The 19,736-nt window shown below is 30.5% G+C and overlaps 1 protein-coding gene across 3 annotated transcripts in view; it reads right to left on the bottom strand.

The window, feature by feature from the left end:
• Positions 1 to 19,736, bottom strand: part of bchs (WD repeat and FYVE domain containing 3 bchs) — a 130,197-nt gene that overhangs the window by 96,988 nt on the left and 13,473 nt on the right. For all 3 annotated transcript variants that reach the window (XM_076469929.1, XM_076469931.1, XM_076469930.1), the window contains exons 6-17: positions 18,162 to 18,348; positions 15,689 to 15,855; positions 14,389 to 14,444; positions 12,627 to 12,773; positions 10,854 to 10,951; positions 9,946 to 10,121; positions 9,149 to 9,241; positions 8,021 to 8,214; positions 6,663 to 6,801; positions 5,493 to 5,593; positions 5,017 to 5,153; positions 4,348 to 4,446 (exon numbers count right to left, since the gene is read on the bottom strand). In XM_076469929.1, coding sequence (XP_076326044.1) covers positions 4,348 to 4,446; positions 5,017 to 5,153; positions 5,493 to 5,593; positions 6,663 to 6,801; positions 8,021 to 8,214; positions 9,149 to 9,241; positions 9,946 to 10,121; positions 10,854 to 10,951; positions 12,627 to 12,773; positions 14,389 to 14,444; positions 15,689 to 15,855; positions 18,162 to 18,348 — 1,594 coding nt within the window. The remainder of the gene's footprint in view (positions 1 to 4,347; positions 4,447 to 5,016; positions 5,154 to 5,492; positions 5,594 to 6,662; positions 6,802 to 8,020; positions 8,215 to 9,148; positions 9,242 to 9,945; positions 10,122 to 10,853; positions 10,952 to 12,626; positions 12,774 to 14,388; positions 14,445 to 15,688; positions 15,856 to 18,161; positions 18,349 to 19,736) is intronic.

The following is a 19,736-nucleotide window of genomic DNA, read 5'->3' as shown; positions in this document are numbered from 1 at the left end:
AGGTACAAGCAATAAAAGTCAATAACACACAAAGTGAAGATGAAAGTGGAAACAATCACAGTGATAGAGGTTCAGATTAAATTATAGTGACACTGATCAGTTTAAGTACACAAAAATCCCCAACATCTTATAAATCAAGGTTATTCAACTGTTCATTACACTCTCATAATCTGCTTATACAATACCAACTTTTACCTCTTCTACTGAAAACAACAGATATAGTTGCTAAAGAATCAATTATGCAGCAAATTTTGAACATTTTAAATTTATCTTTGTTAAAATCTTATTGGCTAATTCATCACATACAGTCAGTTTATGGTTACCAGATGTATGATTGTTATTCTATGAAATGAGGCTTATTATTTATAGGAAGCTTTCAAACCTGACGCCTCTGTAATTTATAGTAGTAAATACTGTAAGTTATTTTAACAATATAAGCATGATCCTACGAAAATTTCTACATATTTGTTTAACCAGTTTAATTAGCTTCAACTGTAGCTGGCTGTTACTCGTTGTAATTCTAGGTATCAGGATGCAGATATCATTGCTGTAGAATTGTTGTTTCACTTCACTACAAGTTAAATGAGAAACTCAAACACTAATCTTAATTGGAAATTACCAAAGTTTTTGTTGTTTAAACATTTAAGGTAACCTCATCCAACAATTGTGCTAAATGTTTTGATAGTGCAGGTGCACCCAATTATAATCTCTCACTGTGTATTATAATGACATACAGCTGTAGGTTCCATGATATCTATATAACCAAAGTGTTGTCATCATGTGCAAATATTACTTCAGCAGTGCACGTATTGTGTAATGACAGTCAGCCAGGGTTAATCATAAAAGACTGTTTCATTACAAGTTAGCAATATGTTACCAGTATCCAACCAATGAAACAACTGGAAGCTTCATACTTTGATATTAATTTCATGACCACTAGATCAGTGCTCATTACAGGCTGGTGAAAAGTTAAAAATTAAAAAGATGGTTGTTTGGATTAGTTTTAACACCTCATGCAGAATAGTGAGCATACATTGTGTTGCCTATACTTTGCAGGCCTATGCTACAGAAAACATGATAGCTACAAAAAGTTTAGGTAAATACTGTTTTCATCTTTCATTTATATCACTTACTGAGTCCTTTTCCTTTACCATCCAAATATTCATATGTTTTGTTTTTATTGGTAGTACTAAACAAGCATTTGCTAGATAAATAGAAAACACTGTACATAAAGTAAATTTGTGTTGCACCATGGTTCAGATTGTCTTATTTCCTGCATATTAGAAACTGTTATGTTGATACTGGTCAGAAATGTTCAAAAACCTATCCAACTTACCCATCTGGGTAGGATTTTTAGCACTCGTTCAAACACTATTATTACTTATAACCAACAGAAAAGCAAAGTTTTAATCTATCAAATAATGTATTATATTACATTGTTTTCTGTACAAAGTATTGTCTATTTTGTCTTCAGTTCAAAATTTCTCTACGTGTTCAGATCGACAAGTTTAGGGCAATATTTAAAGGCTGTTATGCCATAGTTAAAAAGCTAGATAAATTATGATACTCATAGGATGTTGACTGCTTTCTATGCATCATTTACTTAATTAATGTAGTGTACTAGAACCATTAGTGTTTAAAAAGCAGACTTAACTTTCCCTAACAGCTGACAACAAAAAAACAAAACATAGATAAGTACTATATTACTTATCTACATTCTTTATCTATTATTATAAAAGTAATTTAAATAGAGAACTTATAAGCTTATTAGATAAGATTAAGTTGTTTAAGTTATGAAAAGAAAAAAAAACATTCATGATATGCTATCACGTGGTTCATGCATCACGTCATTCAATATGGTAGACTGATCTAGGCATTCACTGGGTGAATTATTATTTGTGTAGCAGGATTATTAGTTAGACAGTTCAGAGAACAGTGAAACAAATATATATTGTTATGAGTTTTAAGGAATTTAGGATAAAGAACAGTAGTCTCCTGTTACAATCTGCAGTAAATCTAGAAAGCAGAAGATGGTAATTTGGATTTATTTCGTACTTTTTATAGCAGTTACAAAATATCAGAAAAAATAAGTTTTATTGAAAAAAATTTAATATTTATTTGAAATATAAATTTAAAAAATTTCATACAAAGAAGATTAATTTTAATCTTAACATGAAAAACCACTTTGAAGTGGAACAGTCAACACTGGACTTTGTACATTCCAAGACATATCTTCAGTAAAAAGTACTTTATTAAAAAATAAAACTCATTTTTTGTACAAAAGACTTGTAATGTATGGTGAAAGTTTACCAAATTTCATGAAGATACACAAAACATTAAAAGTTGTTGTATATACACTTGTGATAACTTTGTAATTACAAGCTAAATCACATCTACAGAGCCTATATGGAAAGAGTTAATAGTCTAGATTGTTGAATTTCTTCAAACAGAATCTATAAAACTTTTGCATTTTACATGCTTACTCTAAATCATGAACAAAACAAACTATGTTACATCAATCAGGTTAAGTAGTGGGTTTGACCACAAAATAAAACAATGAACATGGATCATAAAGTATTTGTAAAAGAAAGTATCGACAGCACGACATTGTTCTTGTAGGATGGAAATATAGTCACATTTCTTACCGATGTATCAGCTTTACCTTTTAGCTTTAAATTTAAAGCTGGATTTAGCCAAAGTATTGTAGTTCAGCTCTATAACTAAAATCTGAAAAGAGCACGATTCAGGTTTAGTAAAATCATGAGATCACACATCACACATTGGTGAACTATTGTTGTATTAAACCAGAAGTTTTTCAAAAGCTTCAAGGCAATTACTGTTTCCCCTAGCTAATAAGTGTCTTTGAATGCACATGTATCTCTTCAAGTTTATATCAAATGGCTTGTAGAAACCATTGCACTCATATTTCCCTTAGGCACGATCACACTCAGGTTGAAAATAGCACAAAAGCATGGTCAAATAGGTACAAGCCGTAACATAAAACTGATAATAATAATTACACTTCAAAAACTAACTCTAGTTCACACCATTACAGTTACTGTCATGTAATTTGATAATACAAATAGCATCATATAACAACTGTGTTTATCATATCCTAACCAGCTTCATAAACTCTGGAACTAGGCAAAATGCTCCACAAGCATAGGATTCTTATAATTAGTGTAAGGATATCTATTAAATGCAGAATACTTTCAAGAAAGACATTGAAAAATATCCCTTAGTAGTTATATTCTTTTCTTGTAATGGAAGGATAAAATATAGACAGTTTTTAACTGTTACATCATATCACTCATCTTAATCTGACTAAAAATTATGTCATAATTTAATTCAGTGCTATCTGTATTTTAATTATTTATACATAAATATTCCATGCTTTACCAAATCAAAAAGACTATTACCAATGAATAATATATTCTGGGTTAATTTGACATTAAAAAAAAATTGACAAAATAAAGTTGACCTATATGAAACATTGAAGAATGACTTCTGAGGTCATGGTGAGGTTTACAGTTAAGTGTTTGAAATCTGATATTTAACCAGATATGGTGTTAAAAATTTGTTTGTTCCCTTGACCATCCAACTTAAGTTAGCTTGCCATTTACAAACACTCGAGAAATGACCATAGTTTGCAATAAATAATAAAAAAACATTTACCATCAATATTTATATGCAACTGAGATTCAAAAATAAATTCTACCAGTTCAAAAAATGACTCACAAAAGGGGGTTCAAAGGCTTAATTGCATATACTGACATTTCAAAATAAGCACCCACATGATGGCTATAACCACATTTATTTTCATTTACATACATAAACTTTTACAAAACGATTAGAGAAATTCTTTGAAAACTTGATAACAAGTTGATGAAACACAAGGGCCAAATTTGTATCTCAGAACAGCTGGTATGGGTATTAACACTTTCATTATCTTTGCTTTATTAATGACCTTGATGATCAAATTTGCATTTTATATTTTTAAAGAACATTTTTTTCTCTTAAACCATTAGGATAATTTCTCTGAAGAAACATCACACACTTACTGAAAAACATGCAAGGTCAAAAGTGAGAGACCAGACAACACTTAAGAATTACCATCCATAACTTTTGAACACATTCACCACATTAGAATCGCATCATTCTAACAATTTATTTGCGAAGCATTCTTCGAAAAATATAAATTATATTAGAGCAGTTGTAACTTAATCATACAGCTTGACTGTCAATTACTCGTTAACTGAAAAAAACAAAAATTATACAACTTTATCCATTGATAAAAAAAAATTAGCACTAAAGATAAGTGTTTCATAAACATAACAAAACCATTACCTGTCAAACGTGTCCAATGCCATATGATATAGCAGTCTCATGATCAAACAGCCAGAAATAAGAGATACTGGAACAGCTCTTTCAGACATCACTGGTTCACTGATTGATTAAAATAATAAGAATAATTTAATTAAGTTTGTTATTAGTTACTTTTCTCAATCATCAGGCAATACCACAAACATATTCTGTCAGTCGTCATAACTAAGTCTTTCTTTACAATATGAGTACAATACAGTGCATATAAAAAGTTCAGTTTCTATGGATATCCCACATTTCTATACTTTATAACTGTCCAAGGCCTTTAGCTAAAAGCAGTATCAAGGCTAAGCAACTGATAAAACAATTAACTTTAATACAAATTTAATATACGAAGCAACACTGTTACAAACAATTTCTCTCTCTAATTCTTTCCCATCTTAAAAGCTATAACAACAATTAGAAGGCATCAACCATAAGTAGAGGTGTTTATATTTCCATTCAAAATAAACAACACAATTTAGAAATATTTAACAGTCAAAAACAATGTTTTTCTGTAGGTTTTTCTTGGAAATATAAATTTTTATCCTTTCTTTTTATAAAAGTTGCTCCCTTTAAAACATCTTTTAAGTACCAATACTATCATTTTTTTTAAAACCATATACACTAGAAACATTTAGCAAAACAACATACCAAATGTCTTCAGCTATGAAAAGTGAATGAAAAAAATCAGTTCCAGAAAGTTCAGGACTACTAATGGTCATCACCTCTTTCTCAGACGAGAAACAACCAAGTAACCTAACTGTATCTGTCAGACTAGTCTGGCATATCTGGAAGAATGAAAAGGTTATTTTCATCATTAATTACTGCATGCAGACAATCATTTAAGTAACCTTCTAATTTTCACTAAAATCATAAGCAGAAAAATCTTAACTAAATTTAACTTTCCACATATTACATTATAAAAAAAATATCCTAGTTGCTTTGCATCATAAAACACAAACTGTTATAAAATAACAAACAATACCCATAAATTTTTTATTCTAACAAAAAAGTAACAGAAAAGTACTATAACTTGATTGACCTTTGCAAACTTTTGATGTCACGTAAAGTAAATTCAACAATAATCACTTTTGTTATATCTTACAACTAACTATTCTTAATACTACCTCAGAAGCAAAAAATCTTGCATTTCCAGGTTCATATCGCATGGCCATGGTCAAAGTATGCAGTACTGTTCTTAGCAGTATAAGAATTTCTTTCTGAGGAACTGCAACAAAACAACATATAAATTAGTACAAGAGAATAAGAGATTTCAACTATTAAAGTTTCTTTCTGTCATACTTATTACACATTTTAAATTCTTCAAATATTATTCTTCCACTGTCCTTATACTTTGTATATACAGGGGTTGAACAAAAACTAAAAACAGTGAAAGGAATTATAAAACATGTGGCTCCAACCATTGGTTTTCTGAAGACTCAAGTTCCATTCTTCAAGGAGACAATACGACATAAAGCACAGCGATTTTGTTCATACATGATGGTCTTACAACCACAATAACATTCACCTTATGATACTTGAGAGATGACCATCATGCTGAAATAACCTATGATACTGTTCCTTTAATCAAGAAGTTGCAGAACTTGAGTCACTTATTAATCAGGCTCCTACAACTGCCCTCTTTGAGATTCAGTTAAATAACATTTCTTAAAAGCCCCATATTGCTCGACAATTAACCAAGAATTGAGTTTACCTATGTTCAAATAATACATGTCTAAGAGGTCATTGGAACAGCAAGTTGCTCAGCAAAATGAGAAGCCAGTCAATTTAAAATTTAGAAAAAACATGGGCACAGGCATCAGCAAGGATTTCTATTCTTCTGTCCAAACCTTGTATATATGTTTTAAAAATCAAACCAAGAAGTCCCCAACTGTTAGAGATAAAAGTTAAAATAAGCAAAAATAACTACAAAAAAAGTTTGCAGGATAACTTTGACAAACTTCTTTTTGTTACACACTGACAAGAGCAAATGTCTATGTAATTGTTTTTAGTCATCAGTTTGACATCTTTGGAAAATCTTAACACCTTCTACTGTATATAGGGTAACTACTCAGTTTTAGTGTAATAACACATTATGTTCTACAGAGTTGTTGGTATGTATCATTATGGACAAGCAGAGAATTAGTGACTTGTTAATAAAAAGTATATTTTAATACCAGACTAACCACAAATAAAATACATGTATTCAACTACAATTGTATTTCACAGAGTTTAAATACTATTTTACTTCTGTTTTTTTCAGTAAACAGAGGAGAAGAGGTTCTTTTTATACTAACCATCATTCCAAGGAGGTCTAGGTGGATCAGCGAGACAACCTTCCATAGACACAAGAACAGAGACTACATATACAAACCCTCCAACTTTCCGGAAAACAGTTCTCGTACGATGACTTTCACCCAACACAAACAAAAGTGACTAATAAAAAAAAAAGGAAGACAATAACAAATTACTTCTTTTTTACAGTTGGATGCAATGCTTATCAGATTTGTATGTGTTAGTATTTCACATGTACTCTAATAATAATAATAACTGTGTGCATTCAGTTAAGACATGAAGTTCAATTAACTGTAATAACAATGACATTCCTGAAGCTTTCAGAATAATCTCAATTTGAAATACCTGAAACATACTGAAAAATATTTTTAAGGTACATCAGGAATATGTCTAAAATATATTTTTGTACACAACCCAAAACTCTTTTGGAAACCAAGTTGTTATTCTGTTTGATGTTTTGGTTTCACACTTTTGTCATAAGCATCCTGTTCAAAAACTTATAAACAAGTCACTGTATAACAGGAAACAGAAATCATTATATTTTTCATGTCACGTATGAGCTATGAGCAAAACATAATAATTTAGATGTATGAAAATAAATCACATGCAAAAAATATTTACAGCATTGATGTGTCCAATACCAAATACAATACACAACTTAAAGAAAGTATTTTCAGTATTTAAGATAGAAAAACGTTACAAATTAACTGATGTAGTGATAAAACTACAGTTATACATGTAGGTTAACTACAAGATTGAAAATTAATTATCAGAGATCTTGCACTAACAAGTATATAGTACATAATTAAAAGTACACAATACCAAGTACAACCAAAACAAACTATAAAAAAAACAAAACATTACAATAATAGCTTCTATTATGGTAAGGCCTTACTTTAAAGATTAAGTTTAACTATAAGGTTTAGCACTATCAAACAGATCCTGTATAAACAAGCAGCCAGTAACTAATAAAAATTAAACAGTACTGAGTACAACCAAAACAAACTATTAAAAGTGATATTACAATGATTGAGATTTTAGAGTGATACAGACATGCAAGAGAAAATTCAGTTGAGCTCACAAATTCTCATAAAAGTACAAGTGGGTTGCATATGCAACTGCACAGGAATATGCATTTTTGAAAATAATCAATGACAACATTTGAAGTTCCACGCTGATGAAAACAACTATATACTCAAATTCTTAACATATACACGTTAATACACAAACAGTTAAGTGATGACTTAGACAGAGCCATCAAATATGTTGCTCCAATTAAATGTAGGGCTACACAGTCAGACACTACAAAATTAAAATAATTCCAGGAAAAGTAATTTCATACGAATGCTCCCAGACGTACCTTTAAAATATCCACCTTCAGATCTAAAGCTTTTATAGGAGCTGAATGCATTAATCCTAATAAAGTTCCCATGTCATCATCTCCTCCTGTGTTCAAGACCAACTGCTGAACAATCCCTAAAGCATCATGACGACAGTTTGGATACGGAACTAAATTATGGGCACATCGAGCTCCACCACATTCCCGAAAGACATCTAAGAAGGAAGGTTGTTAAACATGAATTAAACCACAAAATTTAAAAACCAAATAAGAAAATAAACATTAAAAAAAAACTCGTTTTTTTGGAAACCTAACAGACTAGAAGATACCAATGAAACTTATAACTACTCAGCAATATAATTTTCATACATGTGAAACTAATAAATAGCTCTCATTTCCAACACATTTTATAGAAAGATACAAAGTCCTCTGTTGATTTATATGGTATTAGTAACCACTGTAAGTAACACTGACTAGTATTTCTAGAGGTCTTTCTCCAGTAATGTTTTATATTAAAAATGCTAGTTAAAAGAACCATATATCAAAATATTACATAAAAAAGTCATATTGATAAATATTACAGTTTTAAAGAAACAGAACAGTGGAAAAACAATGTTTTTAAATTAAGTTTAGAACCAAAACAGTAAAAAAATAATCCACAATTATGTGCTCTTAACCATTAAAGAAATATAATAATGCCTCATTATTACATAGCACACTGTCTGACATTCATGGACTGTATATAAAACTCAAACAATTGTCACAATCGTGGTGAAGATTTTCTTTATGAGTATTTGTACGAGAAAACATTTGTGTTGCTATGTTTTTAGGTATCTTTTACAAGTAACAAAACGAAAAAAGACAACTTCACACAAAAGTTGCATATTCAATGTTTTGTTTTTACATACAAATCCAATAATACACTTCTTACTTCATCTAACAAAATACATCAAGTGATACTGATGAGAGCAGCAACCCGTAATTTAGAAGATTAAAAAAGTGCATAGGGTATAACATAAACATAGAGCACAAAGTTCACACACTTGCCAAGTCTAAGAGATATGAAGCTTTTCTATTCCAACATGGTCATAACGTTCAAAAAATACAACTTAAAAAAATACAAAATTGAAAGTTTTATTGCTTACTTACTAGCATTGTTCACATTGTTTTTTAAAAGGACAATATGAGCCTCCATCACTAATGATCCAAGTTTACACTCTTCATGAGGTACAACTGCAGGAGCTACAATACAAAAAATACATCAGTATCCACCAATCTTCACATCGATGCATTTCCCATAGTAATAAAGATTGAATTGGAAGCAAAACAGACAATTCTCTGTATATTAAACAAAGCAGTACAATATCTGTTAGATTAAAACTCTGGCTTTCTATTGGTTATAAATAATACAACATTAAATATCAGAAAGGACAACACGCAGTTTCTAAAGGAAAGGGTGTGAAGAGAACATTGTAAGATGGTTCTGTAACTAAGAAAGATTGAATCTATAAAACCTATGCTCTGTTTGAGCAATTACAACATTATAATGAGTAATTTACATTATATTCCATGCACCTTAAAGACATGGTAAATAAAATTAGAGAAGAAGAGATGCCTAGAGGACTAGAAAGAAAATGTCACAATTCTTATAATAATGGAAATCCAGGACTTCTTTTTAATTGCCTTATAAGATTAAGAATTTCAAAGTTATATACTAAAAAGTCGGGATTCTTAGCAATGTTTATATTCCAAATTTGTTTACTTACTTCATTTATTTATCTACCATGATAAAGTAGATTCATTAAATTCTGAATGTAACTTCTAAAACCTTTCATTGTGCACAGAAAGAAATACTTGTAGCAAAATCGTTAAACACCACAAAAAATAAAAATTAAAAAATGTTTTATTTCTAAAATTTACAACAGAAAAAGTACACAAAATATTACCTTGAAATTCTCCATCAACTTCCACACACACTTCCTTTAACAGAGTAGCATATCTATGTAGACAAGTCACTAACACTTCTAGAAGGCCTACTTCTCGAAAAACATCTTTAAATACATTGTTGTAGTGTAAAATGTTGAGAAGAGTCTGAAGACATGTGATACTACACTCTAAAGAACTACAGAGAAGCAAAACATAATTAATATGAAGCACAAAGCACAGATATAAATGACTTTACAAGAATGTATTTAAAACTGTCTACAGACACAACTGCATGCCTATAAATAGTTCATTGAAATACATATCTTATTCACAGCTACCACTAGGTTCATGTAGAATTCAGTTTTTAATTTCAACTAATACAAAACCATAACTTTACAAATATATTTTCAAACCAGACGTGTAAACTGAGCAAAAAAATTGAATAATAATTTTATGAAATAACTCCATGTGATGATATTATTATGTAAACAATATTCACATTTTTCCATGGGCCCTCTGGTGGTTTATAATGTTTAAAACATACCACAGTATTGCCCATAAAGATGAACTTAACATATAAAACACTTTTGAAATTATTCTTTACATATTCTATCATTCTGTTAATAATTAAGCTGCATAAAACATTATGACATAACAGTTTTTCTTATTGTTTAGTAATGCTAGAAGTCAAACCACATCTCCATGGGTATTTCTCATGCATTAACACTAACATAGATAATGATAAATTTCATTTTCAAACACAGTATCAGTAGGCCTGATTAACCTAATAACTTTAACTGTGACAGAAATGTTTTACTGTAAAACAAATCCTCTGAACCATTTTGTTTGCACGTGTCAAAGTACATGTGTATCCACATTAACATTATACAAATAAGTAAGCATTTATGTTTTGGTTAGGTAAACTCACCTCTGTGATTTCAGTAGTATGCTCAAACTGATTAATTCTTTGCATGGTACAAACTTCAAATCTTTTACAACAAACTCCAAGAGTCGGAAAAACTTCACCTAATAGAAGAGTTAATAAATATGTTGTAGTTTCTTTAAAACACCAAATCTATGTCCACATCACGTAGACTTGTTGTCAAAAATACGCAATATGTTTCATTTTTTTTACATGTACCTCTGCAAACCTACTTATATGATGTACAGAAAATGTACAGGCTCCTTTTGTTGGATTACTATTTATTTCCAAAATTTGTATTTCAAGAACAGTTCAAAATCAGTTTTTATTCCTCCAACAAAATTATTTTATATAATAAAATAATTGTTTAAACAGGGGGATAAACATTTAACCAAGTATTTAAAAAACATTAAAAACATGCTGTTTCATTAAGTTTAAGATATTATGTAACAGACTATTGTCATAAATATTCAATAAGTGACACAATACTGAAAAACTTAACAAAATTTAAGGATAACAATGGACCCACTAATCTATTTAGACTGACCCATCTACATAAATACAACTCAAACTCAGCCCTTATCATTCAAATATTTATCAAGCTTTCTTTAAAACACCTTTAAATTTACTGGATCCATCATATCTGTAGGCAATTCACTCCAAGGGCAAATCACCCTATTAGTAAAATAAAGTTGTTTTAGCTTAAGATGATTGCTTCCTCATAAAAGTTATATTTTGTCCCATAGTTTTAACATTCTCACCAATATGTTTGAGAACAGATGATGCATTGACACTATGAATCCTTTAACAATCTTAAACACCTAAATCGGATCCTTTCTAGCTCGTCTTTGTTTTAAAAAAATTTCAGGAATCTCTGCCCGTCCTCGTCTGACAAGACTGATAATAATACCCCAAATGTAGCCTAGCCAGAAACTTCTATAATGCTATTACAATGCCTTTCAACTTGCATGCAATATTTCTGTTGGTACAACCCAAAATCCTATTTGCCCTACCATTAAAAACGGCACACTGTTTGTAAGACTTAAACTGATCTAGACAACCTAGATCATTTTCTTCCATAACACTGTTAAGGTTTATAATTAAAATTATGATAACCCTAATGCATTACTTTTCAATTATAAGAAATTTATTAATCATTTCTTTATCTATGTCAAAAGGTAAGTACGGTAGGATTTTTCCCTAGAAAAAATACGTTGAATATCCAACCTAATATTACGCAGCACCATGTGAAACAGTAAAATAAATAAGTATGTTGCTTATGATATAATTACTAATTGAATAGTTTTCTAATTTTCATTTGCTAGTTTTGGTAAAGTTTTCTTGTCTAAATTATAAGCCTAAGACACGTATCTTCTCTACAGTAAGAATTAAAAAACCTCCTCGTGTTTATGTGGATAAATATACTAAAAACAAATTCTAAGATATGAAAATGATTCTGTAAATTTAGTCAAGAGAGTCCTACAGATTATGAAGTAATATTTCATGTGACCTATTCACAAGGTGATGTTTATAAAAACATTCAGGTTAGATATCCTCCATCAGTGGACCAACTCTGAATTTTATATTAACTTGTGCAGGAAAGAGTTTATGTCAATTGTGGAAATATACTTCACACAGATTGCTACTGATGATTTCTAATCATGAAGAAATGTTTATGTACTACTCTTAACTTCCATAACCTGTTCTGTATAATTCAGAATCATATATTAGGTTTTCAGAATATTTTAACTCTTAATTGTACAAAACTGTTTAGCTTACCTGAACATCAACAGGCTTATGATGAATTTTTTCAGCAAACTGTGAAAGAGTATGCTGTGATTCCAGAATGAAGTAATTGGCTTTATCAGAATGATATATAGTACTGATAGCATCAAAAAGGAGATGACACAGATATGGTGTTTGTGCCTAGTAAATAAACAGACGAGAGTACAGTGCATTAATCAACTTGTAACATTACATGTTCATGGTAGAATCCATAACAGTAATGTTAAGACCTGCAATGACTTTCAAGCACAGAACAGTTGTATGCCATCCATGCTTTATGGTATCAACATAGGTATAACTTAGACCACATCAACTGATAGCCCAAAATATGAATATACCTCAACTGCAGAAGACAGTATCTGTCAATAACTTGTAAGCTTTTGATCAGGTACACCCATGGCTTAGCAGTAAATTTGAGGGCTTATGAAACTAAATTTATATGCAAAAACGGCTCGTTTGGGTTGAGAAATTATTTTACAATAATTCTATTATAAACTATTACAATAGTTCACAAAGAAAGAGGTAACTGACCGGGAGCTGACCACATGTTTGAAAGGGGTTGTGTAACTGAGTGTCGGAATGTAGAGGGCGGTATTAGATATTTGAATATATAATTTTATTTATTTTATTATATTAATATAGGTATAAAGGCATTCCTTTACATTGGTTTATTTTGGGTTTAAGTTGTTGTATAAGTAAGGCTTCTTTAATTTTGCATTTGTTTATGTTTGTTTCTTTAAGAAACTTCCGGTCAGTTACTTCTTTCTTTGTGAACCTGAGAATGACCGAAGAAGGTCGAAACGTTGTTCGCTCTTCTATGTAAAATAATTTCTCAACCCAAACGAGCTGTTTTTGCATATAAATTTCTCAACAAGTGGGTTTCTCGACATCACTGATTATGAAACTAAAGTTCAAGATTCAATCATTGTAGTAGCCAAAGCGCATACGTTCCACTGTGCAAGACTGACTAAAGGGATAGAAACCAAAATTTTAACAAAATAAGCCCTCAAGCTTAACACTATTGAGCACCAGAGGGTAAAAACAAATTTCTGGTCATGTATTTTTAAATGAACTTTAACATATAAATGGCTTTTGCCTAAATTATTTTACAACTAAAGCAGTACTTAAAAAAATGTAGCTTTTATTATTATTATCATTTGTATTATTATTATTATTCTTTATATTTGCAGATTCTTATTTTATCTATATAAAATTAAAATGTTCCTGAAGAAGTAGCATCAGTGTCAAGTAACAAAATTTATCATTTAAGTGAAAAAAATATATACCAATTTACAACAAAAAATGAAAATATCATTAACTCTTAAAATCTGAGTAGAAGCAGAAAATCTGGATTTACCCAGGGGGTGATGACAGTGTTGTCCAATAACATTTTTTACCCAGGTGGTAGTGACAGTGTCGTCCAATAACATTTATACCTCTCTGGGTGAAAACTTATCCAAACCATGTTGTTATCCACGTTTTATAAATAGACTAGAAAATTTATAAAGTATGGTGATAATTATCAAGGCATCACAAAAATAATTCTGGAAGAAAGTGGCAAAACATTACAGCTATGAAGAATTACACAGTGAAAAACTAACTTCATAGTTTGTAATAATAACTTAAAGTTACTAATCATAATATATTGGTTTCTACTGCTGCATAAAATTATCAAGCTAGTGCAATATGTTAGAATAATTTACCAAGAAAATATGTCCTTCCAATGTTCTCATTTGAAAAGCAGAAATGTACATACCTTTACAAATGTTGTAAGGAGAACTTGAAAGGCCTGAATATTTCTCACACTAGTACCTATTTCATAAGTAAAATATGAAAATTAAGAAATGTTTCATAGCTTGAAATTTATGAATACTCAGCAAAGAATGATATTTTAACTACAGTTTTTTTCAAGACAAAATCTGTATGTGCTGACACCATTTTTTAAAGTAGTGAAAATAATCTTCTTGAAAAATATATTAATAGAAAAATGCATATAAATTACAGAATACTTATAATTTATATGTAAACTAAAGGGGCTATCTACTAGGTTAACATAACAGATTAAAATAACTATGATAAACGTCTATGCTTTATTACAACATATCTCAATAACTCAATTTTGAGAACAAAATGTGCAGCCAACTTCAGCTACATAAAAAGAAAATATCTTCTCAGCTCCAATCCCCCTTCTCATAAAACTGCTCATAAAATACCTGTTAGTTTAGATTTTAGACTCTCCACCTGCACCATTTGCATAAAAATGACTATTTACACTTATTACAACTTAAAACAAATTGCACTTCCATCACCTTTTCTAAAAAAAACTAAATTAAATAACACTATTACAAACTGTTTTGTTTGTTTTACTGCTCTTTTCAGTTTTTAAAATAAAGTGCTTTGGTTCTTCAACATTTTAGTGGTTGTGTACGACATAGCATCTTCTATTTCCACTAGAATAGTGATACAGAAAGGCAACACATCGAAGTACATCAGTATTAATTTTATTAAAACACTGCACAGGGAAAGTTCTAATTTCAATGTCAAAAGTACAGTTCAGGACACACTGGGCATCACACAACCCATTTCACACCTCACTAGAAACTGTAGTTTCAAGCAAAGATGTTCCTATCAGTCTAGCTAACTGATTTGTGGGCATAAATGCCAGTTAACTGGAATATTTATTCTTTGTCTGAAGTTTAAACTAAAAACAAAAGCTGCTACGTTAAAACACGTTAATTTTTGTTTAATAATACAAGACTTGAAAAATGAAAGCTATTAAAAATTTTAAATTTTGATATAAAAATACTGCAATGAAGTGGTAAAGCTTATTTGTTAATGTTGCTGAAATTTAAAAAAGTATAATACAGTAATGTTTTCAAATCCACAATAGAAGTATTCCAACAGTTTCAGAGTCACTGCCTTAACAATCCCACTAGCAAGTTATCAGTAACAGCATGTAGTACCAAGGTTGATTCAAAACCTTCATACAGTGGCACCAGTTCCTACACAACTTTGTTGAATTATGAGGTAAACAGCATCTGAAACATACAATTTACCTCTCCCCATAGGTTGAGGTAACACAAATCCTGGGATCTGAAAGAGACTTCCTGAAGTAGCATGGCTGGGTTTTAGTTCAAAAAATCCACAAGTGGTCAGTGATGCCAATAATAGGATAAGATTACGAAGTGCTTCACAGGCTTCTAGTGAGGTTTCTCTTTCAAGCCTAAGTAATAACAAAAAAAAAAACTCTTTCATATTAAAGGGCTTAAAAGCAAATGTACCATTTACCTAGTGTTTTAGCTTTACACCAGATGAAAAAAATAACAATCCCTTGGTCTTAGTATCCAAACCCACAACAATAGTCATTCTGTTTATATAGCAGATCTGTAACCTTATGATAAAAACAGAAAATGGTTCCTTAGACTTCAGTCAAATATATATATAAGCCCTCAACTTACTGTTGCCCAGTTTTCAATTACAGCTTCTTGGAAAATAAATTGGTATCTGTATTTAAAGTACAACAAATTACCCCACTAGCACCCACTTTGATATTTCAGAAACATTTACAAAGTCCAAAAGTGCAATACAAGTTATATTGTTTCTTTTCTCTGTATTTACAGCTACCAAAGGTTTTAATAAAAACAAAACAAAACAATAATTTTATGAAGAAACTCACTAACTCCGATCAGGACAGTTGGCAGCAATTTGATTTCAGAATTTATACCACTTACAGTGGATATGAAAAATTGGTGTCCTAATATTTGCTTCTTAAATATCTGAACTTTACCCACCACAGAATTATAAGGCCTCAAGCCTACCACTGAACCACCACTGGCAAGAAAGAAACAAATGAAAAAAAAAAAATGTATATACTACATACACCATAAAAAGTGTAAAAAAAATTAACTTAAACCAGGTCACTAAAACTAAGTTTCTAACTGAGCTTAAGATTATTCAAATTTTACTTTCTACAATATAAACCAATCCACTCAATGTGAATGTGATTAGTTATGTTGTATGTTTTGTGTTTGTTTTGTTTTTTGTTGTTGGGGGAAAAGTCCATCAAGAATCTTCACTATCTCCACTTGTAGTTATAATACTTTCATTATTACTTTACCTCCAACTATGTACTACTAATAACTTTACTAACAACATTAACTGAAAGCCTAAAAAAGGTGATTATCATTTTCTGTTAGGTTATGATTCCAGGAGTTTAACCTTGTAACTTTATGTCTTGCAGTTGAAAGTAAACGTCATATTTTTGAGTTAAAATGAAAGTTATAATTACCTAGAACCAAATTTAGAAGGAAAATTACCAATCCTATGCCTAAATTCATAATTTATCATTTATAAACAGGATGCCTGTCTTCAAAAATGTTTAGAAGTAATCACTTGTACAGTCAGACGACTTGTATTTGGGCTTATTTTGGACAAGAACAATATGAAAAACATCATTTTCAAATAATTCTAACTTAAAAACAATGAAAAATCATTTCTGTATCAAGTCTCCATAATAAGAACTGCAGGTATTCTAAACAATCTTAACCCTAATGAAAACAAACCTATAAACTTAATACAGATTGTTAGAATGTCTGGAATAAGCCAAGGCACAGAAGTTTACCATGGCAACAGTTAATTGATGTTCATATTATGGTATTAGCTTAAAAAAAATCAGTTCTCTACTAAGACCTTAACCAGATTGCTGAAGACTCCATCTATGTTGAGTTCACAAAAACTTACCATAAATCAAACAAAAATACTGACATGTAATATGTTTTTCAATACTATACAGTAGTATAAAGATGTCTAACCATTTCTCATTATTTTCTAAAAAGTGTTTGTTTATTTCAAATTTTGTACAAAGCTACATTAAGGCTATCTGCACTAGCCATCCCTAATTTAGTAGTGTAAGACTGGAAGGAAGGCAACTAATCATCACTACCCACTGCCAACTTTTGGGCCACTTTTTTACCAATGAATAGTTGTATTAACCATCACAATATAATGCCCCCATGGTTGAAAGGGCAAGCATGTTTAGTGTGATGGGGATTTGAACCCATGACCCTCAGATTGGGAGTGAAGCATCCTCAGTTTTCTGACCATGCTGGGCCTAAAAAAAATTAGACCCCTACCCCTAGATCTACACCCATACACATTATGCTTATTCATTAGAACTGTAAGCCTATAGAAATAATAACCATGTTAGTTCAAATACTAAAACATGTGTATACCTTCATTTAGTGACTTTTCCCAGATCTCAGTAACCAAAGTCTGTTACCTGCACAAACCTTAAAAGCATTTTGTTTATCTATTCTTTCTTGAAAATATCTAATTTAGTCTAAGACAAAAAAAATTAAGTCTGTGTTGATCACACAGTTTTAAACACTACTTCCAAATATATTTGCTAATGCAAGTTGCAACTCAGTTTGCAGCACAAAATGGTAACTTACATTTTTAATCTTAAGAGTTTTATACGATTAAGAAAAAAAAAAAGATCTTAGCAAATACAATATTTTCAGCAATACTTACTTCAAAAGGAATTCTGATATAAATATATAACCTTGACATGAGCGGAAATCATCAAGTAGAAGTTGAGAGACTTCACTGGAATCTTTCAAAAAACAGAATATGGTGACAAACATCTCAACAATCTCTAGTGGAGAAAGCTCCTGAACTCGCTGCATGTTTTCCACACACTGGGCAACACATCCTTTACCTGTAACAAATGTTTCCATTTATTAAACAGTATATCCATCTTCACACAAGACTGTTGTAGATATTCTCAAACAACATCAAAATAATCTGTATTAAATCATGTATGTGTAAACTGTCTTAATTTATTTATCCTTAAAAAAGCTTTTCCTTATTTGCCACATTTCACACAAGTCAACTGCATCCATGGTATATTTAACTATCATTTTTCTGAAGTCAATGACAGAAGATTATGAATCAGGTTAACCTCGGACTTTTTCGTAAATTTGGTTTACAGCTTAAATTACTATCATCTTCACAAACATGTATACATAATAGACATGCTGTAATACCCATCAACTAATAGGGAATGTTTAAACTTAATTAAAACATTGCAAGTTTAACAGCAACCATATATTTCAAAGTAACATGAACTTTATCTCAAAATTTTGAAATTATAACAAACTTTCTTCACAAAAAGTTTGCAGTTTGTTCTCCATCTACTAACAAAGATTTTGAGGTGATGCCATCCTTGAACTACCTACATCTCACTGACCATGACAAAAGCATTGTTGTTTGAGAAATACAATGCAGTTACTTTCAAACTTTGACCTTGAATCCCATTAGAATATTCAATGTTGTCTCAAGCTTCAACTTGTCAAGATTTGTTTGATATTGACTCAGTAGGCTGGAGTAATACACCAACAGGCTTTATAAAATAAGGTTAAGTTGAATTTTAACCACCTTAGGACATTTCTTACAATTCATAGTTTCTAGATACAAATAGTAGTTGAGGTTGGCTCAAGAGGCTAAGAACAGTTATAGTACCAACAAAAACGCATATCGTCTTTATGTATGTGTGTGTGTGTGTGTGTGTGTGTGTGTGTGTGTCTGTGGATAGATTGTATTTCACATCTAATAATTTAATATTTTGTAAAACAAATTTCATAGATATCACCTGAGATAAAAAGTCTGCAGGTGACTTCCAATTATATATTTATTACATATTTAACCTACATTCTGTATGTGTGTGTTTTCTTATAACAAAGCTACATCGGGCTATCTGCCAAGTCCAATGGGGGACCTATCTACATTCTACACTTAAATAATGTTTGCAAGATGCAATGCAGCATTTATATCATATAATAAGCATTAAGATTTATTTTGCTTACTGTTTAAGACTTTTTGTTTATCCCTCTTAAATAACAATGGAAAAAAAATAATTCATATGTGTAATAGAACTTTTACAAAGCTTAATTTCATACCACTTAATACAAGCACAATAAAGGAGCTTTAAAGCTACAAACCAACCATTAGCTGCTGAAGATAATAAGATAGTTAATACAAAACGTTTTATTCTCTAATGCTTTAACACAAGAGGATGTTAGCAATTCATAATCTTTAAGTACATAA

This window comes from Tachypleus tridentatus, chromosome 12 (genome assembly GCF_004210375.1).
Source record: "Tachypleus tridentatus isolate NWPU-2018 chromosome 12, ASM421037v1, whole genome shotgun sequence".
Taxonomy (NCBI): Eukaryota; Metazoa; Arthropoda; class Merostomata; order Xiphosura; family Limulidae; genus Tachypleus; species Tachypleus tridentatus.
Note: the sequence above shows the minus strand (reverse complement) of the source record. Positions and strands in the feature narration are given on the sequence as shown.